General features: G+C 46.6%; 2 protein-coding genes across 11 annotated transcripts in view; both read right to left on the bottom strand.

Moving 5' to 3' along the window:
- The window catches only part of ppp3cca (protein phosphatase 3, catalytic subunit, gamma isozyme, a), a 34,195-nt gene extending 20,889 nt beyond the window's left edge, over positions 1-13,306 (bottom strand). For 3 of the 10 annotated variants that reach the window (XR_004609942.1, XM_034540867.1, XM_034540866.1), the window contains exons 1-3: positions 10,046-11,199; positions 4,312-4,509; positions 2,106-2,230 (exon numbers count right to left, since the gene is read on the bottom strand). Coding sequence is in view for 9 of the 10 variants with exons in the window: in XM_034540867.1 (XP_034396758.1) it covers positions 2,106-2,230; positions 4,312-4,509; positions 10,046-10,112 (390 nt within the window). In the remaining variant the exon portion in view is untranslated. Of the gene's footprint in view, positions 1-2,105; positions 2,231-2,321; positions 2,431-4,311; positions 4,510-10,045; positions 11,200-13,277 lie in introns of those variants that run through there. The other 7 variants (XM_034540864.1, XM_034540858.1, XM_034540861.1 and 4 more) reach the window with 7 other exon arrangements.
- On the bottom strand, positions 12,027-23,671 carry vps37ba (VPS37B subunit of ESCRT-I a). The gene is made up of 4 exons (XM_034540869.1): positions 23,453-23,671; positions 19,591-19,762; positions 15,072-15,154; positions 12,027-14,393 (listed from the first exon to the last, which is right to left on the bottom strand). Exons 1-4 carry the CDS (start codon positions 23,555-23,557, stop codon positions 13,899-13,901), a joined length of 855 nt encoding a protein of 284 aa, XP_034396760.1. The 5' UTR covers positions 23,558-23,671; the 3' UTR covers positions 12,027-13,898.
- Between the last annotated feature and the right edge of the window lie 146 nt (positions 23,672-23,817).

The raw sequence follows: 23,817 nt of genomic DNA, 5'->3' as shown, positions 1-23,817 counted from the left end.
CCACACCACCAGATTGTGTCTGACTTCTTAAGACGTGCAAACAGAGTAAAATCAGTGGGGTTCCCCTTTTCAAACATCAGTTCTGTGCTGAACGGCAGTGCACACTTAAGGCCCTCATGCGCCACAATGCGGGCTAAAATGTGAACACGTCCTATGAAATATTCACAGGAACAATTTGAGATTGATGTGTTGAAAAATACCGACGTTAATGCTGATCTAGTTACAATTGTATTTGGACACTTAAAGCAGCGATGTTTGGCACATTTCTTCTCAACTTTCTATGGTAATTTTAATTGGCCCTTATTAATTAGTTTTTACCCATGAACACTGGGTCGCCATTGTAACTGCTATGAATCCAAGGTTACGACAGTCTCAATAAGGGTGCTGCAGTTTCACTTTGTACAGCCAGACTGCAGCTCTGCGTTCCATTTTTAACCATCTAGTAAGCAAGTATGAACTGTGCCCTTTGAAGTTGTCATTCGAAATAGAATTTCAGACAGCAAAACCCAGTTGGTGATTTGGCAGCGAAGTGAGATCCTCAAAGCAACGCTGCGCTAAGCCTTTAAGATTGTAGTTGCTATTCTGACCCACCATCTTAACCATCCTGAGAATCCAAACCATGATCCAGTTCAGCTTACCTATATCTTTTTACATCCTGGGTTTCTGCCAGCGTGTGCCAAATATTTTGCGTATGTCATTATTTTAAAAAAAAAATTTTGTTTGAAAGTTCAACATAAATTTGTTTGACACGGGTAATACAATTCTACATTTCATTAATATAGCCTAACGGCATCACCATTCATTTACATTGCCTATTGATGCTGTTGTGGCCCACTTGTACGAGTCCACCATACAATTAAAAAAAAAGAGAGAGTACGAGAAAGATAAGAGCACGAAATGTTCTTGCGTTGGGTCCAGCGTTCTTTTCCCTCACGGCTGCACCCATCACAAGCTAATGTAGCCGAGATGAACTAGCTAGCCAAACTGTCAGCAACCTCCGGAATGTGTTGAAGCCTTTTTAAGTTTTTAAATCCCAGAAACTATGTGGCCCATCCTAAACGCTGCCATCAGTCTGTCTTCAGCTCACCGTCAATAAAACACACTTGGCTGTCCCTTCCACCGGTGTTAAGCTTAGCATGTACTCGGCGTAGTGAAGCACGATCATGCGACTCCACCAAATAGTTGACTGATAAAAACACTATTTAAATGTAGAGGGACTATACGAAACAATTGGTTTTGAGACGCTTCACAAACAGAAGGCCTTAAAAATCTTCATCAGAGTTTATATTTTGCAGCCAAATCAAACAGTTTACAGGATGTTCAACCTTCGTGTTTCTTTATAATAAATTTCAAACGTGACCCGTTTCTTTACAGGACTCGTATGAAGACAATAAAGTAGTCCATGAACATGAGATACGAGTTCACAGATAATTACAATCCCGCCTCTGCATTGCGGAGGTTAGTTTATGGCTTTAATGCCGGTGACACCTACAGTCTAGGAGTTACACGCGTTGTCTTTTAGATTCTTCAGTTCATTTCGTTTGTACGCCTTCTGGCATTTCGGAGAGTAATGCAACCAGAGAGTAGAAACTCCTCCGTACATACGCGTATAAACAAAGCTTAAAGATACTTGCCACCAGGCCTAACAACTATTCTGATGCAAAACCCTGTACATCAACTCCTTGAATCCGGTCCTAATTCACATGCACCATGGGAGAGAAGCAGCAGAGGTCCGGCTACATTATGAGTGAAGTGAAGGTCAAAATAAAGACATCTTATGAACCCATTACAAACCAATACTGCGTAGCAATACACCGAAACACATCACATTGTTAAAATTATGACTTGATATTATTGTGCCACATTGCAGTACATTTCCACTGCAGTAGAACAAAAAATGATTCATTTCGAATGAAAAATAAAAAGTATAAACTCAGAAAATGTAAATCTACAGAACTCATTTCTGCTGCAATAAAAAACACTGGCAAAACTGGAATTAAAATGGTGAATACAAACGGAATGCAAAACAAAACCCAAATGAGTTGCATTTAAACTGGAAAATACATTTATGACAAACAACAAACCTGGAACACGCAACACCTTACCTCAATACTGAAGTATCCTCGATCTACGTAGTCACCGAGGAAGAGATACCGCGTGTTACTGGGTGACCCCCCCACTTCAAACAGCTTCATAAGGTCAAAGAATTGTCCATGGACGTCGCCACATACTGTAAAAAGACAAACACGCTGCTGTTAATTGGAATAGGAATAAATTGCTCATGTCACAACAACTAGTAGGAATACTAGTACTATACTGACTCCTTGCCACAGCTTCCTGCATCCGGCCCCTAGGCCACAGTCTGGGCCTAGCCTCCTTCATCATTGGCCCTGCCTCCTTCCTCATTGGCCCCGCCTCCTCCCTTGTGCCTCATGCCTCATTGGTTGGCCCCGCCTCCTTTGCAATGCCTCCTGCCTCTGTGGCCCTGCCCCCTGTTGTGGCCCTGCTGATGCCCCGCCTCTCTTCCTCCTTCTGTCTCATGGATTGTGGAGGTCTGGATGGTGGTCCATGCCTACTACTAATTATTCATACCTTCTGTCATATTCATTGAATGTTTATGTAACTTTGTAACTCTGTTCATCTGGTCACATGACATCTATTCTTCTGTCCATCCGGGGAGAGGGATCCTCCTCTGTTGCTCTACAGAAGGGTTCTTACCTTTTTTCTCCTGAAAGGGTTTTTTGGGGAGTTTTTCCTGATCCGATGTGAGGTCAAAGGTCAGGGATGTCGTATGTGTACAGATTGTAAAGCCCTCTGAGGAGAGTTTGTGATTTGGGCTATACAAAATAAACTGAATTGAATACGGATACAGACTTTACGCTACATGACTTTTGATGTGTTGAGGGAAAACGAGTGGTAAACCAACTGTGGTTGTAAATTATATGCGAGGAAAGACAGAATTGAACAATTATATTTCTTGTGAGCTGGGTGGGTGTGGAGGGTGTATGGGACTGAGGCCATGCACAGGTCATCTTAGAGGGAGCAGCGGATACTTGTAGGCAACCGACTGATGACTGAGTTGACTTCGACAGCCTGCGAGGCCCTTGGGTCTAGCACAGAACCAGCTGCTGGCATACAACAGTTTTGTAATGGAATAATAATGCCTAGGTCGTGTTTACTCTCGACTCCACTTCACCATCTCTGCTGTCTGGAAATCTAACTAAAATGGAAGGAGTCAGTCAGTCTTTCCATTTTCTTGACAACCATCCAGCCAATCAACATTGCATTTCTTTTCCACAAGGGAACCAAGAGAAGTGGAGCAACGAATGCAAGCTTTTGAGATCTACAGGACATATTTATAAGTAACGTGTAATGTATTGAGAGGGGACCCCCGTCAACTGTTACACACCGCCGAACTGGGTATAGCCTGCTGCTGGGTTCAGCTCGCCCACTGATGCACTGCCAAACTGCATGCTGGGTACAGTTTGTTCTCAGTCGCTTGCTACAATATGAACGTTTACACCTGATGAAGAGCATGCTGGGTACAGCTTGCTCTCCTTTGCTTGTATGTCACTGAACGGCATGCTGGGTACAGCTCGCTCTCATTCGCGTACTATAATATAATTCAGCTGTTACACCGCTGAACGGCATGCTGGGTACAGCTCGCTCTCAGTCTATGTTGGTGTGAGCTTTTGCACCCAAATGACACCCATACTCTAGCATTGCAGAGGGATGCAACCATGTCATGGGTGTGGGGGGTGGGGGTATTGTTAGCTTGCATGGCAAGAAAACCCATCTGGTCGGCCTTCAAAGTAATGCATTGGGTGCAAAAGCTCACACCAACATAGACTGAGAGCGAGCTGTACCCAGCATGCCGTTCGGCGGTGTAACAGCTGAATTATATTATAGCAAGCAAAGGAGAGCGAGCTGTACCCAGCATGCTCTTCACCGGTGAGCCAGAGCACGGACGATTAGCTTCCTGGGAGGAGCTACCAGCAGTTACAGGCGTGGCTTAGGTGTGTGGGAGAGAACAACAGTGTTGACTGTTCATTCCAGAGGTTAGCCTCGATGCTAAAATAGCGTCAGATCTATCAGAACTGCTAAGTGTGCCTTCATTGAAAGAAGAGCAAAGAACGACACTGGAGGCTTTTCTCCATGGAAAAGACGTTGAAGCTCTTCTCCCCAGCGGCTTTGGCAAGAGTTTGATTGACAGATATTCATCCACTGACGTGTCGTGTATACTTCGTACAGGTGGTCAGAGGTCATAGCTGCCATCACAGCGTCCCCCCTCTGAGCATCTTGCCAGCCTACCTGTTATCGGTGCATCCACTTCCAGCATGCACTTCTCTTGGCGGAGGATGTTGGCCCCGTCGTTGATGATCTTCAGGGCCACGTCCTCTTCCACCCTGCCCTCTTTGACGAGGTGGTTGCGGAGCAGCTCGGCGTTGGGCTTGCCACTTTCAAATAGCTCCTTCACCGTCAGCTTGTGTTGCGGAGGGTATGGCACGGCTGTCGGGGAGGGGACACATAACACCTATTAGGATAAATAGCTTACAGTTGATCACAAATTGGAAATGTATTAAAAAGACAATTGAGGTGCATCTATGCAAGAAAAGATGTCAACCTCATGAAAGTAAAACATAACATATGACCCTAGAAAAAAAAACCTCTGCAGCTCAGACTGCACCTTCTAACGCTGTAATCATGTGAGGTGACGTCATTGGCACAAGAGGAGGGAGACACACACATCCATGATAATGCCATGCAAGTGATGCAAAAGACAAGACTGTAAGAAGCCCCGCACCTCCCTTGACCCACCCCTGCTCTTAGTAATCTGCTCCGTACCACCTAAACAATCATTTTACCGTCACCGCTAAAAGTCAATGCTCTCCCCGGATGAGACTCGACGGTTTCATCTAAACTAAAACTGCTAAATGGAATTACTGCCCAGCAGGCGATCCAGCATTAAGATGTTCTCTAAAAATGTTTTTCTTTAAACAGGCTCCCCTTACTTAATATACGATATTTGTAATATGTGCCCATAACTCAATCCAATTCTTCAAAATGGAGCATTAATGGAGTGAATTATATCAAGCGTTAACATATGAAAAGTAGTGGTGTAACTATGTCCCAATTATCCAGGACAAAATTAATCCAATTCACGGTTTCATCCTAATGATCATAAAAATGTGCTTAATACTCTTTACCTTACATTTTGTTAAGAATACAAATATTTGTATTGCACACAGATAAGATGAGCATCGACGTCTTTTCATTAAACATTAATAACTCTGCATAAATAAAGGATAAATGTAAAAAAAAAAAATAGGATGCGTTGGCATCCTTTCTGTTTTACATGATGAGCATTTTGGCACACATGTGAACCGGGTATTAATAACATCGCGTGAAATTGAGAATAAGAACATATTTACTGCCGACATTTATGGCCGGAGGTCGGCATCGGTGCTAGTTCAAGTCCCCATCCCTGATAACGCCACACTGTGAACACATAAGCAGGAGAGCTGGTAACGTTGGCAGTACCGGAGCTAACCGCTAACGCACCGAGGGTCCATGGAGTTCCATATTGTGCGTTCAAGGTCTGCTCAGTGAAAATGAGTATTATCATCAGTGTGGTTATCACGATGTGTTCAAATGTTATCTCGGAAACATTTAGTTTTTGTCAAGAAACATGAAGCTATGAAGCTTTCATATTGTGTTGATTTTGTCGTTCTCTTTGGACAAAAGTAGTCGTAGTAGTTTCCGAGCACCAGATTCCCTTCAGAAAACCTAATTTTACTGCAGCAGGGTCTGACAGTCTGCGCTGATCGGTTCTGGTTCTGGTTCTCCGGTGTCGTCCTTCATTCTGGTAAACCTGCATGATTCAACCTCGTAGAATCCGACCCGGTGATCAACAATATAGATATTGCTGATCGTCTCGCTGATGGTCTCGTCATATCGAGGCATCATATTAAATTGAGATGTATAAAATAGATATTAGAGAAGGAATGATGCCGTGTTTAACTTTCTACCACTAGCTCTTAGCTTGTAATATGTAATGCCAACAATCTTTTATTTCCTTATTAGAACTGTGTGTTTGTACCCACACAAAAAACATGATAGATGACAAAGTAAATGGATCACATTTTGAATTTTGTAGTAGAAAATTAAAAAAGAAAGTCTGGATCCTTGTATACCAACTTCAGAACAACGTTCCGTATCGGCTCATATGGCTCATCGTCAATTTGTTGTGCCCTTAATAAAAAGTAGCAACTACTACATAAAAAAAAGAAAAAAGGGCTCAAATTGAAAGCGTCCACAGTGCGGGAGCGGACCGACTAAGCTGCACATGTTCAAAACAGTAGTAGTGTATGATCCAAGCCGTCTCACTCCCAGGGCTTGCAAAGTGAGAGGGATTACAGCTGGTTTATCTAATAACAAGCCAGGCACAAACCAAATACATTATGGCACCAATTAAGTATGGTGTAAAGCTAGCGGAGGGTTTTCACCACTGTCTGTAGGGCATGCAGAGACTTAACGTAGAAAAGTGCAAATAAATCAATAGGACAGTCAAAAGCGACTGCATTTGTACAGCTTAAAAAAAAAGAGAAAGTGAGCATGAGAACCGCAGGAAATATGATCAGTGAACATTTCTCATCCTGGATTCCTGATATCAACAAATGCACCAAGGGGTCGGCGCACAGGACACCCTGTGCCATCAGATGCGACATGAATACTTGTACCGGCTCGTGGAAATCAGAACTCCTTGTGCAATAAGCCGTGCCAGCGGAGGAGGAGGGAGGCGTTCTGAGAATGTTGTCACACCCACGCAGAGCAAATCAAAGTGCAATGTGAAGGAAGAGAAGAGGAAAAAAGCGTTTATGAATTTTTTTTGTGTGGGTGCGTGTTTGCTAATCAGTGATGCAGCAGCGGTAAGGATCAGTCTGGACTAACATGAACATATAAAAAGAGTCCACTGATGGTTTATAGCCTTTAAAATGCATTTATTGGATTTATTGCTGGTTCAATGAAGCAAATGACATCTATTCATCTGTCCATCCGGGGAGAGGGATCCTCCTCTGTTGCTCTCCTGAAGGTTTCTTCCCTTTTTTCCCTGTCAAAGGTTATTTTTGGGGAGTTTTTCCTGATCCGATGTGAGGTCAAAGGTCAGGGATGTCGTATGTGTACAGATTGTAAAGCCCTCTGAGGGGAGTTTGTAATTAGTGATATTGGGCTATACAAAATAAACTGAATTGAAAATGGTTGAATATGAATGTTTGACTCAGGAGCAGGAGATGCTGGTAACTGCTATTAGTTAGGCCAGACTATAAATGGATTTTTGTAGGTTAACCCCAGAAATTAGCATCCTACTGGTTCAGTCAACAAAAAGCCGGTGAGATTCTTTACATTGGATTTTGGATTATTGTAGAAAATTAGTGGCTCTGTGGCAAACAAAGATTTATGATACTCGCATATTTTGCAAGATGACGAACACCCCTTTTATAATTCATCAAGCGTGAATGGAATTGGCAGGAGTGACAAGCTATCATCAGGCTATACATGGACTACACTGCGGTCACGTGTCTTCACGTTACCGACCTAAAGGAGGATAGTGATGTCGTAATTAAGACACTTTTTGAAGATGTGTACAAAGCTTCAAAAGTTACTGACCTAAAACAAGACTTTGAAATCTCTTCAGCCCGTGTTAAACACAGACTTTGTTCCAGGCATCCAATCAAAAACCACGTTGACTTTGACACAAAGGTGACCCGGTAAGCGCAAAAATGCTGACTCATTTCTGGTTTTTTTTGTGTTGTGTGCGTGTGCGTGGGGGGGGGGGGGGGGGGGGGCGGCTCATTCCTGCAGCACTCTGTGGAGAAGCCCCAGTTTGGCTAGCCAGTGGACAAGCTGTCATGCTTTGTTGTTGACCAGTGTGGTATAAATAAACAGGTAAGTGCTCCCTGGGCCTGTACGAGGCCCGGCCGCGAGGAGGGCTGTAAGCTGAGGTACGAGCCTTAAGAACGGATTAGGTAAAGCCTCTATTACCAAGGGCTTCCAGATTTAAGGGCTGTTTACTTAACAGCCTTGTTACACTGACGCAGGGCTCCAGTCCGAACGAAGCAGATAGAGGGAAAGTAAAAAGCTGCGATGGCACAGAATGGGCCACACAATGGGCACGAGATAACCCGACCGCGAGGCGTTTGAGTGACAACCACGCTAAATTTATGAGCGTTAATTAGCCATGCTGGACAATGATAGCTGGCCTCAAAGAGCTGAACACTCCTTCCAACTCAACAGGAATGAGCCCCCCCCTTCCTAATCATAACAATGATAATACATTCTATGTATGTTTGCCTGTACAACCAAGGTCTGTTCAAACACAGATAAACCTCTGGCAGCCAGAATCACTGCAGTGGGAGACAACGACGGGGCCGACCAGGTGAGGTTGTTGGGTTTTTTCCACCACACAACTCAATGAAGAGGAGGAAAAAAAGAGTTTTTTTTGTTAATAATAATAATAATAATAAGCCCCCGCCCCCCCGAGATCAGCTTCTTATTAGAAAAAAATTGCCCTGCCTAATTAGCATGAATGTTTGATGAACTCCTCCAAACCAGCAGGCATACATCGGGGCCGACACTCGCGCCCGCCTGGCATGACAACAAACGACTCAAGAAAACAAAAGACACGACTGTCCGCCACCTCGCCCACCGAGGGGATAGGGTTTGGGGTCAGCTGATACGAGCCGGGGATATGTTCGCCCATTGTTTTCAAAATCAACACAATGGATGGGGGATTGAATTACAAAGATGCGGCCGGGTGGAGATGAATGGAGCAGACCGTGGCTGGATGAATCATGAAGTCCACTTCAGATTGCCCTAATTATCGGTGAATGTATTACACACCCCACTCTCCTCCTCCTCCTCCTCCTCCTCCCATTTGCCACGGCTTGTCAGTCGATCGCGATGTGCCGTGCATTCCCCTCTGGCCTGCCCTTTGATTTGATTTGACAAACACAGAGGTTCAGGTTCAATGCGGTTCGATTTGTGACGAAAGCTGGCGTGAATCTCTTTGTCACGTCAGGCGACTCGATGTCACAATGGAGCCGCGCAAAGTCTTGTCTCAAATGAGAAAAATTGGTTTAAAAATTTTTTTTAAATCAATTGCGCCACCGAGGTGAATGAGCTTAACTGTTGACTTACACAACCAGAGCAGCATTAGTCTTTAGGCAGTCTACCAGTTAAGCCCTCTTACAGCCACCAGTTACACTGGAAACATCTCTGCCACAAAAGGATCAACACTTATTATGGATTAAACTATTTTGAAGAGTCCGCAACTTCCAACCGTACACCTAAAGTGATACTCTCCCCCGAAGCGTGCATTATTTTAATGCATCATTTTACAACCATCTCCTCAAAACGAAAGCCTGCATGGCGTGGACATCAACACATTATTTCAGATGTATGGGTTTGGGGGTGCACCCTAAAAGCTGAGTTGTCCTCACTACGTTTCGTCCCTCTCTTCTTCCCTGTCATGCTGTTTTCTCTCTCTCTCTCCCTCCATGTTGGGAACATCACTGGGGAGATTCTTTCCACAATTAACTCCCCCTCTCCCCCACTGGCTCACACTTCAGCATTCCACAGTCCCCTGGAAGGACACTCTCCCAGTGCCCTTGCAGACGGACGGGGATGTACAGTAGGCTGCGTTGGCATTAAGAGTGCTGGGGGGGTTCTCCCTCTCACACTTGGCTCTGCCCGTCCTGCCCCGTCTCGTCTCAGGGCAGACGCATGTCCGACCAGCCGGGACAACCTCGTTAGAAAAGCTCCACTAGATAGGACTATGGAGGACGTTATAAAAGATTGGATGATTCCTCAACGCCTTCTTCTTTGTTTTTGACAGGCAGAGGTTTGGACAAAGTTACCCCAAAAGCCACAGGTGGGGTTTTCCCCAAATCACGCGTTAGCTTTGCCTTTTCTTTTTGGTCAAATCATTTAGAAACGGAAGTAATTATTCACTGTACGCACGTGCATCCGAAAAGAAAGCGCTCACCTTTCACCAGCCGCTCCGTGGTGGACTGCTTCTCCGGTTTGTCTTTGTCCTTATCCTTCCCGGACATCTTTGCTTCGTCTGAGGGCTAAATGTCGGGGCTCAAATCTTGAGGGGGCGCTCTCTCTCTCTCCTCTCTCTCTCTCTCGGCAGCTGGCCCGGAGACAAGCTAGCACATCCGCCTGGTGGCCGCCGCTCCGCCTCGGCTCTCGGTCGGAGGCTCTGACGGGGACGCTCGCCCCTTTTTCTTCCGGCAGAACGGGAAGATTAGCTGAAAAAGAGCTCGCGCTCCTGCTGTGGGTCGGCAGGCTAATTATCTAGCTATCTTGCGGCGACATTAATGCTAGCGAACAATTACGGCACAAAGTAATAGTGATGTTGACACAAGGAAAAGAAAGAAAATGGAGAAATGCAACTCACATGAAAGAACAGGCGAGCGGGGGCCGTGTGTTAGTTGTCAAGTACAAACAGTACCTGGAGGAGGCGGCCGGTGTCGGCTAATCCGATTTAGTTACTCTTTTTGTCCAGCTAGTTAGCCGGCTAACATCTTAACGTGTCGGCAAAGACGGCGTTTCATCTTCCACGCGCAGGCCGCTGCGTTGTACGAAGGAGAAACGAGTCGGTCTCACGTGAAGTCGCGTTCTACGGTACTCGGTGGGGACAGACGCCGAGAGTCCTTCCCAAAATGCAGACGGCGTCTTGACGGTGTGTCCTCCCCCTCAGATTAAACTATAATCTGACAGAGAGGAGGAGCGGCGGATTTCCTACAACATGGTGGAGCCGAGGTGACGCGACTGTGGAAACGTAACGCGTGGTTTCGGGGTGCGTTACAAAATTAAAAAAAACCTTTTCTATTCAAGTGATCGGCTTTTTTTGTTGTTGTTCTCCTTCTTTTGCTTCTGCTCGCGCACGACGCATCACTTTTTTTTTAAACTCGAGATACTGCAGCAAAAGCGTGGTGCGTTACATGCGTGAATAGTCCCTGCAGACAGCTATCGTGTAGTTTTAGCTCGTAGTGTTCTTTGAATTGCCGTTTTTACGAGTTTCCCTGATGTGGCCCAAATGTACCAGAAAGTTTTATTTAAGAAGCACGCAGCAACAAGATGTTCAACGCCACCAATTAAAGTGACAGCTGAAAAACAAAGACAAGATATTTTGCGAGTGACACGCCCATTTTAACACGAGCCCGATGGTGGTGGGCGTGCCCCAGAAGTCAGTGATGATGACGACATCGGCTCAAACGGAGTGAACGCGTCGGTGTTTACTTTGATGTTGGGCACCAGTCAGCGGGCTAACCAGACGCGCATCACACAGCACGCTCAGAGTGGTAGGTTTTTACAATAGTAAAAAACGCAATCTTCCGTGCGTCAAATGGGACATTGAATGCAACGCTCAGAGGTGCATTCAAAACCACAACATGTTTGGTCCTTGTTAATACGCTACATTGATGTACTGCATCACAATAAATCACATCCGATTAAACAGCCAGTCTGCAACGAGTTACATATTCCATTAAAAATGACGTGCAGAACATTGAGTGTGAGAATTAATTACTTTAAATCACGTCATCAGTACTCAGCCCTCTGTTCATGTCTTGCAGTGTATACATTTGTATACTACAATATGTAGTACTCAAAACATTGCAAATTTAACGTGACGTTATTTTTTACATTACAACAAAATATACCTGTGGGTTAGTACTGTTAATATTGGACACAATTAGAGTAGAGATGTATTTATGTAGATCTATTTTCATTAAACATAACACCATCAAACTGGGTTGTCCACCAGTGTTACTTAAACCCTCATTCATTATCACCCCAGGAACACTAGATGGCGGTCTTGCTTCATTTACTTTGTTTTCTTTAAAAAAACAAACTAAAAAAACCCTGTTGCTCAGTATGGCTGCCTGAGCCAGCTGACTGGGTGACATTCAAAGGGAAAAGTCAGATGTGTAATAATAAAGCAACTGGATGAAAGCAGATACAAAAATCTGAGATTTATTGAATTTGAAAATAGCATTAAATTCCACTGAAACATTAATTATAAGTAAATACCTACAACATTACACAGAAAATATCACCAACCACATATAAAAGCATGGAGCGAGGATCAGTTGGAACGTAGAGAGCAGCTCAACAAACAAAGTATTAAAAGAGGAATCAGACTGGACAAAAAGAGCAAAGGTCATGCACAAAATAATTATCATAGTTAGTTTTTTTTCTTTTTTTTTCAGAAATGCTGGTTCATCGTGATTTTGATGTTTTAGCTTCAGCCATTTCTGTAGTTCTGCCTGCTGACAGGTGGGCTTCACTCGCCCTGCGGACCACTTCTCGGCCTCGAGGTGGGGCGTCACCACCCAGATGTGACGGGTTATTTCACCAATTAAGAAAAAACTGAAAAACAATAACAGCTACAACAATACATGCAGGGAGGGGCCCCGTCTCTCTGGCGTTTACTGTGTCGCTCTGTCCAGGCGATTCTGCTTCTATTTGGGGAAGCAAAGCCCGACAGTCAGATGCCGCCTTTTCCTACCATCTGGCAGAACATAAAATCAGCAGCAGGAGAAGGAGAGGACCAACAGGCTCAGCTTGCTGGGGGAGAGGGAGGGTGGTTCGATCCTCAACAGCTGAACATGGAGAAACACGGCTGGGTTTTTAGTCAGCTGGACGCCATCAACGTAACTTCAAGTGTAGGCACTCGTGGCTCTTCAACAGTGCACAGCAACAGCGGCTGGGAGGAGAAAAACTAAATGGTTCCTCCCAAAGCCAGGTTGACCTCGCAAAGTTCCCACGGAAGAAAAATCCCCCTTGCACGTTTACAAAAGGAGTGTTTGAGCTCGACGTCACACAACGGACATGTTGGGGAGCGATGGTGCATGAACACGGAGTGGGAGTATTTGAGAGACGGAAAAGAAAACCCGAACAGGGGTTGGGGGTTTGGGGGGCCTCAACAGTTGCTGCAATCTCTGATCCCAATCCAGGAGGATTTAAGACAAAGGTTCGTTAAAAAAATAATAATTGGAGTGTTGCATCACAACGGGAACCCACAGAAAAACAACAAACTTCCGATGTGTACTGTATGGCTATACAAAGACAAATCCTTCATTCCAGGCTACGGGGCCGAGTCATTTGTTCCTAATCCCTCGCTTTCAACTCGTTTTCTTTTCCGAACTCTGTCACCGAGACGGACCGAGCACCACAGTCAGCCATCTTGGGACCGTGCAGGGCCGGACTCTCTCTCTCTCTCTCTCTCTCTCTCTCTGACGCCAAAGTTACTCAAATTTATTTGTAAGACTTCTCAAAAAAAATTAAAGTCACAGCGTAGATGCAGTTTTCGCCTGAATGTATTGGGGCATTACTGCACAGTAATTAGGGTCTCTTTTTGCTTGCATATACATGACCATTAAGTTAGTATGCCGTGGGTGGAAATGACTAATCAAACCCCCTTTTTTTTAATGAATAACGTTCCGTAAAAGCTTGGAGAACCACTTCTGAAGGCGACCAATCGGTGGGCACCGGCAGGAGACGGAGAAGGTTCCGATACATGACGAGTGCCAGCTCGGTCGACAGCCAGAGAAAGCGAGGACCCATCTCCTCTCTTTGTTGCTGTTGTCGTTTGTTGGGAGCATTAACGGGAGCGAGAGGTGAGAGCGGATCCACATGGATTATCAGAGATTGAGCAGAATGTGACCAGACCGGCCAATGCGGGACTGCCCTCTTGCATTGTGATTGGTCGTATTCCAAGAGAGGCAGACGTCGTAGGAAGAAAAATGATAAATCGTTCTCGGATGAGTTCCAGTAGTGTAAAGTCACCGACACGCACCCCTCTTGGAGCAGCAGCTGCCTGCATTCATCTACTGCATGATGAAGCCGGGCTGCGGGGCCATACGGGGCGGGGGCCGCTGAGGCACAGCCGGTGGGTACTGAGAGAGGAAGTGGTTTGGGTAGCCAGAGGGGACGTTGGGGAAGGGTTGGCCCGTCCTGGGAGGAATCGGCGGGTACGGCGATGCCGAGAAGAAGGCTGGAGAAGGCTGTGGGGCGGTCGGACCCAAATTTAGAACCGGGGCCGGCTGGGACGGAGGGCCCGGAGGTTTCCTCCGGGGCTGGGCGACAGGGGAGGAGCCGCTGCCGGCCTCGGTGAAGAGGGAGGAGGGCCTGGCCGCTGCCGACACATCCTGGGATCGAGAGTTGGGGACGGACGCCTGAGGGAGCCGGTGACCGTTGAGCACCATCTCCTGCAGCTTCTCGATCTTTACCCGTCTCAAGTGGGCCAGCTTTCTGTTGCTCTGGTAGCTGTCGATGAAGGAATCCAGGGTCACGTCGCCGTCCAGGAAGGAGTCGGCCATGTTCTGGTGTGCACATGTAAAGAGATTGGTTGGTTTGTTTGTGTGAGTGAGTGAATGAGTGTGAGAGTGAGAGTGAGAGAGAGAGCCGAGGCAAGACTTTAAAAAGATGATTTATCTGATTGGTACAACTAAAAGAAAATAAAGATAAAAGCGGTGCTACATGCGTGTGATGTAAATCTGAGGTGACAAAAGTAACATAGCAGACAATGAGGTCAAGGTTCCTGGTCGTCCGGGGCATAGGGCAAAGCTTCCCAGCATGCACCGGGGCATAGGAGTCTCATTTTCATTGTGTTGGCATGTTTTTTACAAAGCGTTCTCAAAACTACACTCAGACAAGGTGTCAAAATAAAATAATGACATAAAGCCATGGTCAAATAAAGAATTGCAGTACACACAAACTGGGAACAGGACCACTTAAAGTTACTGTGAGGAATTTTAAAACCGGTTGTGAAACAGGAATATCCAAATAAAAGTAGTAACTTTAAGATGCAGCTCAAGTTAAACACGTTTAATTTCTTGCAAATTCACGACTATTATTTTTGTATGTGTTTTTTATATTAGCATTACCCCCTTCCCCCAGCTCCGGGATTATTCTTTGATTTCTTAACCTAAAACAGCCCCAATGAGCCGTCGTAGACCGGTAACTATTGCAGGTATAACATGAAGTCATCCAACGCTTACCTCCGTCTCCTCCTCTATTTTGGCTCCCTCCGCCTGCAGCAGGGCCAGCAAGATGTCCAGGGAGGTGTTTCCTGACATGTGGTCTGTTACATAACAAGAACATTTTAATATTACTGAGCAACACTTAACACATATTGAACAGATGTGAAATACAATTCGGCCTGCAACTTTCAAAGTGTTGGTCTTAAAAAACAAAAGGATTTTTTTTCTGTGGCTGCGGACAGATCAATCCTGATAAAAAGGTCCGGCCACATGCACATAGAACGCCAACAATTGTTGTTGGTAAAGAACCGCTCTGTGGCCATTTTTGATGATGCATACAGTTCAGCTTCAGGTTTGCTCAAATGTTAAATGTTATGTCATAAAAAACTAAAGAAAGCCTGGAACGCTGTGTGCCATGTGTAGGTGTTGTGTCTGAGTTTTGGCCAATAGGTGGCGCTGTAGCTGCATCACTGAATGCTACACTTGACAAAGGGCCCTTTTTGTCCAGAACAGAGCTGCAACACAACAATACCGCAATTAATTCACAACCTTTTGTTTCTTCTAAATAATCCCTCAGTAACATAAACAGAAATTAAATGAATAATAACAATAGGTGCACTAAGCCGAGGCATCAGAGGTGAAATGACACATCCGAACAACCACAACGCCTCTCTTGTTTGCTGTGAACTCGCAAAGCCCCAGAGTCAACAGAAACAGGCTTGGTGTCTCGAAGGAGGGAGTCGGGTTTTTGTTTTGTTCCTAAGCAGTACTGAAAGACCAGCTCGGGCAAGATTACACACACGCAATCAAGACCGCCGACGCTGGGTGCAGAATTGTCAACTCACCCTCACTCCACGAGTTAGCGGATCTCCAATTCTAGTAGAGATTCCAGTCTAACCCGATGTGCCATTCCAGCGCCGGCCTCCTATGCGGGGCCACCTGGGTGCCGTTTCCACGCATGTGCGCTCTGGCTCGGCCTCACATTGTCTTGGCTCGTGCGTCAGCCCGGCCCCGGGATTTGCATCTTCATGGGAGGCTACCTGCTTGAAGGGGTGTGGAGCCAAAGGAGCGGCTGTAAGCACCCTCTCTCCCTGATAAAAGGCCACAAAGTAGCAATATAACCAAACCTCAAGGGATTTTACTTTGTCGCTACTCCAACACAAGTTTTAAATAACTGGCTAACAATGACCGAATTACACGTGAAGCTGGCTGCAGTTTGCCCTGCAACGCTTCGCTCGTCACAATCCGTAAGAACAGGATCCCTGACGGCACAATGCAAAGGCCGTGACACACGGAACAGGAACAGTGAGTGGCCAAGTTACTAATGATTAACGTTGCACAACCTTCCTGGTTTCACGTGTCAGCGGGCTGACCTGTGAGGGACCAACATGAAGGAGATCTTATGCAACGCGCCATAGAATTTCACAAACAAATCAAATCGGCCAATTAACTGGTAATAAAACTGCTGCAGGATGCCAAAAAAAATAAATAATGTTGGTTTGCCAAATTTCACTGGCAGATTTTGATTGAGTAGGAAAAAAAAAAAAACCTTCCAGGATGTAAGTCGTGACTCTCCGGCCGAGCGGCGAGCAAAAAGTCTGGGCCCGGAGATCATGAGACAGCCATTTAGTAAGTGGATCCACATTGACCTCTGCTGTGATTCCCCCTCTCCCCTCTCCCCCCTCCCACCTTCCCTGCCTGCAGGCCCCCGTCATCCACCACTCCCTCCTGCCTGTTTTACACCAGCTTGCCTGGCAGCACAAAGGCCCCACTGTGTGATGCGGGTGGTGGAGGTGGAGGTGGAGGTGATGGGGCTCCAATGGACAGGGAAGGGTAGACAAAGGCCGGGAAAAAAAGGTTGAGGAGGGCGCTGATGTAACTGGATGCAAAATATAATAACTAAAAACAAAACAAAACACAGCAGGCTACTGCAGGTCGGATCCTTCATCTGGGTGAAAAATCTGGCACATAAAATCCATCCGTACGAGGACGGCTGGTGGACAGGAGGCAGGGAGGAGTGGGGGAGACGCTGGGTAACCTACATTTGACAAAAGCAATCGCTTGCTGGCGCCTGGGATGTCCCGCCGCTTCAGATCGTGAATCAAAGATTGTCTCGTTATCGCCTCGAAGGGTTAAGCTAAAGGTGGACAAGCAAAACGGATCCACACGACTCCCCAGTGTGGACACTTGAATCATTCAGTCCTTAAAAAAATACAAATACGTGCACCAATAGTAGAATCCAAACTTATGTTCCTTCCTCTGCTCATGTGACTGAGACCTGGCGGCTTGGTGAAGGTCGGGAGGCGGGGCCAAAGGAAAAGCTAGGGCGCATAACGCGGAAGATGAGCGGGAGATCCAGGCAGCTTTCAGTGAACTCTATTCTCGAATGTCAAACCTTTTGAGAAGCGTGCGCCACTGCGTCGCCACTGCGTCGCCACTGCAACACCACTGCGGCGCCACTGCAACGCGACGCCACTGCAACGCGACGCCACTGCAACGCGGCGCCAATGCAACGCGGCGCCAATGCAACGCGGCGCCAATGCAACGCGGCGCCACTGCAACGCGGCGCCACTGCAACGCGACGCCACTGCAACGCGGCGCCAATGCAACGCGGCGCCAATGCAACGCGGCGCCAATGCAACGCGGCGCCACTGCAACGCGGCGCCAATGCAACGCGGCGCCAATGCAACGCGGCGCCAATGCAACGCGGCGCCACTGCAACGCGGCGCCAATGCAACGCGGCGCCAATGCAACGCGGCGCCAATGCAACGCGGCGCCAATGCAACGCGGCGCCACTGCAACGCGGCGCCAATGCAACGCGGCGCCAATGCAACGCGGCGCCAATGCAACTACTTGTTAGGTTTCGTGAATAGATCATCGAGTGGGTTGAAAGTAACTACGAATGTGCCGTTTCAGAGTCCCGCAGACTGGTACACATAGTGGCTTTTAGAGTCTGCATGCCTCGCAGGGAGGAAGGTAAAGTCAAACTTGTATCGCCGTGGCCGAGGGGTCGACGTGATATTTGGAGCCCGGCGCATGCGCCACAAGCATCGTCACTCCTGCTTCCCCACACACTAGGAAGTCCTGTGAAGCTGCGCCTTTTTCAATTCAATTCATTTCAGTTTATTTTGTATAGCCCAATATCACAAATTACAAACTCCCCTCAGAGGGCTTTACAATCTGTACACATACGACATCCCTGACCTTTGACCTCACATCGGATCAGGAAAAACTCCCCAAAAATAACCTTTGACAGGGAAAAAAGGGAAGAACCCTTCAGGAGAGCAACAGAGGAGGATCCCTCTCCCCGGATGGACTTTTAAGGGTTCTCGAAGCCCCGACAAGTGCTCATGAGACCCTGCAGCGAAAATCAGATCTGAAAACCGGCTGAACCGCGAAACAGCGAGTTCGACCGCGGAGACGGGACAACGTGTTAGGGAAGAAACAAATAAAAGGGGAAGCGGACGACGTGTGATCGGAAACACGAGAAACTGGACAAACCGGTCTCCTCAGTGTGTGTTCACGCAGGAGAAGATCAAACAAAGAGTCGGAAAAAGGTTCACTCTCAAACCGGCGGCAGACCATCCAAGACTCCAGGCTTTTTTTATTATCTTTAAAATCAGAACACAAGCTTTGGTCAAATGATTTAATGTATTACAGTACTAAATATGTTGAGACCAGAGTTGGCCTCTCATTCCGGTTTGAGCCAGCTCAAAGCAGTTGGGTTTCAGCTAACCGGCACCACCTGTGCCTTAAATCAGACTTGTGTTCAGGGTTCATACACATGTTGAAAAATGGATTTCCATCATTTTAAACCAAATTTCCAAGACCAAACATGTTGTGAAATCTCAGTGTGTACATGAGTGTACTTTAAATGACACAAATGAATGAGACAATAGTTTGATTAAAGAAAAACATTTATATAAATGATTATTCTTTTAATCAAACTGCGTAAATGAACATATGAACTTTTCCAAAACCTTTGGGCTAAACTTCTTCTTTTTTTTTTTTTGAAAAGGACTGTTCGAGGCCTAGAAATAACCATTTTAAAAGTCCATGACTTCTCCAGGTTTTCCATGACCGTACGAACCCTGAGTGTTGCATTAGACATCAGCAATACGACAACCGGTGACGTTGCATTATATTTCCTGGTGAACGGCCCAACAGAGACACCAGCGTCTGAACTTTTGAGACGGCTAGCTCAATTTTAGATGCTTTAGGTTTAGAAAAAAAAGATATTTTCATTTGAGTAAAAACATTTGCAGCCAGCGGACATGGAGCTCATGGTTCCTGGTAATATTGATCTTTGGTTTGACCATTCTTAAACCAACCCAGACCACCAAGGAAAGTCAAATCGTGGGTCAGATTTCTCCCATTGAAGCTCGTCCCGTATGCATTTCGTCTATGTGTCGGTTTTCCAACGACTTCATGGACAAGAGTACTGAAATTCGGTTCGGGCTGGGTGAAACATTAAAAATTCAGGATGCCGAGAGGAACCAATCAATAACTGGTTTTTTTTGCTATCCCTTTCATGTACCTAGGGTGGACTTCCGGAGCTGGTAGGACTCGAAGCTCTCCTGGAGACCGTTGTAGCGCTTGGTGAGCTCGTCCTTCTTGTGGTCCAGTCTGGGCTGCAGGGCCAGGTTCTGCTCCGCCAGGGTCCGGTTGCTGACCAGCGTGGTCTCCTTACTCTGTTGGACTTCCTGCATCTACAAGGGAACGAGAAAAAATATATTAAAAGACGTAGTACGTTTCTTTCTCTTTCATGCTGGATTCAAACTGAACCCGGGTGAGATGAAGCCGTCCTCTGCAAGGAATATTGATTCTTTGCTGGGAGAAATATATAATAAAAGTAGTGACTATTAAATATGAATCATTGCACTTAACCTGCCAGTTTCTTTTCACACAGCTCCCACGAGCCTCTTAACGTATTTTTAGAAAGACGAGCCGTGAGAAGAAATGTGTCAGAGAGCTGTGAAAAGAATTAAATCAGGCGAGGAAAAGGAAACTTCACTCCCTTTTTTCTTTTTTTACAACCGCTGAACATTTAATTTCCGCAGCGTGATGCGACTCAATTGAGACAGACAATCAAGTCAATCAATGGCTGCCCTGTTACTAAACCATGAACCCTTTCCATCAGACATCAGACTTGTTATAGCAGGAAAAACACAGGTCTCTAATAATAATAAAAATAATAATCATCATCATCATCATCATCATCATCATCATGGCTGCATTCCATTCAGGTGTGCCGTAACTACAGAAGTACTGGAGTCAAAATGCCTGTCGCTCACAGCCAGTTGCTTCTAAATGAAATCAAATAACACAAACACAATTAGGGCTGCAGCTAACGATCCGTTTCACCACCGATTTGATCGATTTGTCTCTGAAATGTCAGAGCGCGAGGTTCCTTTAGTAAGTTATGGTGCCATTTAGAGTCCCAAACGGGCCGTAAAGCGGCGCAGGCTCGTGGGCGGGGCTAGTGGGCGGGGCTACCTCTTGACAGACCGGTAGCTGTCCGGGCCTGGGAGTCGTTTTATTCAGCGTTCGCTTGTGCTTAGCTCCGCCCTCTCGTTTCACGTCACTCGAGGCTTCATAACGGCAGTCTAGAAACGAACGGCTGACGTCACGGTGAATACGTCCGTTTCTTATACGCGGTCTATGTTTATAACAGAGAAAGCAGCAAAGTATGCCACTTGAGCAGTGAGATCCTGAAAATATGTAGGCCCCTGCTACTTCACCAATGACTCATTTCACACATCCTACAAACATGTTGAATGTGAACATCTAACCGGGATTGGGCAGCGGGAACAAGTCGAGAAAACTCTACAAATACAAGAGTGACCCGAGGAAGGCCTTGTTTGGGCGGCTCAACGTGCCCGTTGTGCCGCTCCATCGTATCCAGAGGTGACCGCCGGCCTCCCTTTTAGACCGAGCCCATTGGCTCACTCGAAGCAGACCTTTAAATAGCAGGCTTGTTCTGGGGAGGAGAGGGGAGGGGGTGAATGCTCCACTCGCTCCGTGAAAAGGCTGACATAATCACAGGAAATGTAGGTTACGAGCTCGTCTGGATGGAATACAGACCTGGACTGCTGAAGAGCTGGTGGTGGAGCAACCCAACCACAAATAGACACAGGTAAGCTACACGAAAATCTCACAGGACGTCGTTACGCAAGTGTGAAACAGGATGAGCTTGAAACCAAGCTTCGGGAACTCTGACCCTCAAACGTGAGCGGCTGACGTTCTGCCGAGTTCCCCGAAGACAGACAACCGGCGATGTACACACACACACACACACACACACACACACACACACACACACACACACACACACACACACACACACACACACACACACACACACACACACACACACACACACACACACACACACACACACACACACACACACACACACACACACACACACACACACACACACACACACACACACACACACACACACACACACACACACACACACACACACACAGAGAGTAGAACGAGGATGCTACTCGGGCCAAAATCTAACGGCTCTGATCAAGATCTTTGTTTTAAGATCTAATGTTTTGAATCTAGCATTAAAACAGAAGCACCATCATAGAGGCGCTTACTTGAGCTGCAGTGACTATGCTCTGTAAAGCATCCCACCCCGGATTAGCCAAAGATAGGAAGCCCAATGCGAGAGATGATCCTCAGCTTAATCTCAACTCACTTCAAAATGTAACGTATAACGGAAAGATTAAAAAAACCATGAGCCTGAAAACATGGTGCGTTTGAACTGGGTCGCCCTGTAAATGGAGATCATGCTGGCTTTTAGCGCAGTGGACACTCACAAGGTAGCTTTTCAAAGTGTTGCTGAAAAGATCAGATCTTTTGTTGAAATGTGTCACGCTGCTGCCTGAGCAAATAAATTACTATTATTACACACACACATACGCCTTTTGGGTATTTAAAAAAAGATGCTACAGGTATGCAAAATTCAAGTGCAATTCACTTGAAAAATAGGAGATACAGAATCTGGACGAATTCACGCCGGAAGCATGTTGCACTATTCAATCACGTGCCGCCTTTGTTTTGAGGGCAGATTATTTGGCTCCAGTACACTCCGGTGCGTCTGTACGCCTCGGGTGTCAAGCGGTATGCGTATACATACTCCAGTGGCGGAGTTCTCAGCGCTCTCGGGTTTCACTCAACGCCTTCATGACACCACCTTCTGTTTCCCGTACGGCGCCTCACTAAAGAGAGGACTTTCCCAGCCGCTGCACCTCTCTGGCTCGGGCGTGTCTTCACTCGCCTGGTTCCATCTCTCCAGTGGAGTCTGGTGACACGACTGGTCCCCTCCCAGTAAGCTACGGGAGAACATGAAACCACTGGGTACACGAGGGGTGTGGGTAAAAAAAACTAAACAGAGCTGTCAACCAGAAAAGGGGTGATACAAGGTATTTTTCCTGTGTTTTTTTCAACTGCAGTGATTGTACCTGTGTCCTTGTATTGTATATATTGTTGTTGTATTTGTTGCTTTAAATAAAATATATATATATATATATATATACACACACATATATATACACACACACACATCTGTCTGCACTCCCTCTTGATATGGCACCTTTCTGTTTGTTGTAAAAATAGATAACAACTTTCCAAGGACTATGGCTCCTGTGGAACCAGCCCGTGATCAGACCGATATGATCAGAGGGCTCAGCCGGTTCACAAAGTGCCGAGTCCCTGTGCTGCTGGACCAAGGCCACACGGGAAGCTAATGGCCTTGGTTCAATGGTTTCGGAGGAAGACACTCTGAAAGAGTCAATTAATGCTCCTTCTGCAAAGTGCCTCACGTCGTGTACAAACTAAAATCACTTTAGACATATTCTGAATGTGAAAAGTAATCTGGCAACCAACTGTACCATCGTTGTTCTTACGGTGGAAGCACTACTTCTTGTTCCGGGGTGTTCGCTGAGCGGAGGCAGACAATAGGGTGTTAAGTTGTGTGTCCCTTGGTGTCGGGCTCCCTGCGCCTTCACTTGGCGTGCGGAGCGAGGCCATTGTTTACGTGTCCGTCGACGGGCAATGACCGACCATTGGTTCGAAGACAGTCAAGTATGCTGGTCTGCGCTCGCGACTGACCGGAGACCAGCTGGCGTGACCTGGGAACCCCGTGCGCGTTACACTCGACACAACGCTCCGCTCCCAAGGTTAACGAGGCATGCCGTATTCATGTTGTACAACAAGGACGTTCGGCTGACTAGCAGCGCACATATTAGTGACACAAGTCCCTCGGTGTGACTGGAAGTAGCCATTACCGGACCGGAAGCACAACAAAGGAACGAAAGAAGGACAGAAACCGTGAGTCCGTAGCTAACGCTGGACTCCAGCCGCGGGGCAGCTTCACGCACCTCATCCAGCTCCTGGACCATTGTTGAGAGTTTCTCGTCGTCCTCCAGGATCTCGTTGAGCTCCGTCATCGAGTAGGCGCTGAACTTGTTGTTAAAACTCGACATTTTCGCTGTGCTGGTGCGCTTCTCTCCGCCCGTGTGCTCCCTCCGTGTCGCTCCTCGGAGTGTGACAGCTGACTGAGCCTCCCTTACAGGAAGTAGTCGGGCCCGGTGCCGCCTTCACGTGCCGTCGGACATATTGCGATTACCGGTCAACCTCACAACGTAAACAAAAGAATCCCGCTGTAACCCTCGACTAGCTAAACCGTTGTTGTTGTTTTTACAAAATTGGACGCCGCAGCTAATTGTTGACATTATAGTGACAT

This window comes from Cyclopterus lumpus, chromosome 9 (assembly GCF_009769545.1).
Source record: "Cyclopterus lumpus isolate fCycLum1 chromosome 9, fCycLum1.pri, whole genome shotgun sequence".
In the NCBI taxonomy this organism is placed as follows: Eukaryota; Metazoa; Chordata; class Actinopteri; order Perciformes; family Cyclopteridae; genus Cyclopterus; species Cyclopterus lumpus.
This window is presented reverse-complemented; position numbering and strand designations above follow the sequence as displayed.

Bases quoted from the DNA above. Each gene is read 5' to 3' on its own strand.
- vps37ba (XM_034540869.1), bottom strand. From the start codon at position 23,557: ATGTCGAGTTTTAACAACAAGTTCAGCGCCTACTCGATGACGGAGCTC. The intron at 15,155-19,590 runs GTACATGAAAGG...GTTATGTAACAG, and splicing joins GCTCCGGAAGTCCACCCTAG to ACCACATGTCAGGAAACACC. The intron at 14,394-15,071 runs GTAAGCGTTGGA...TGTGCACACCAG, and splicing joins AAATAGAGGAGGAGACGGAG to AACATGGCCGACTCCTTCCT.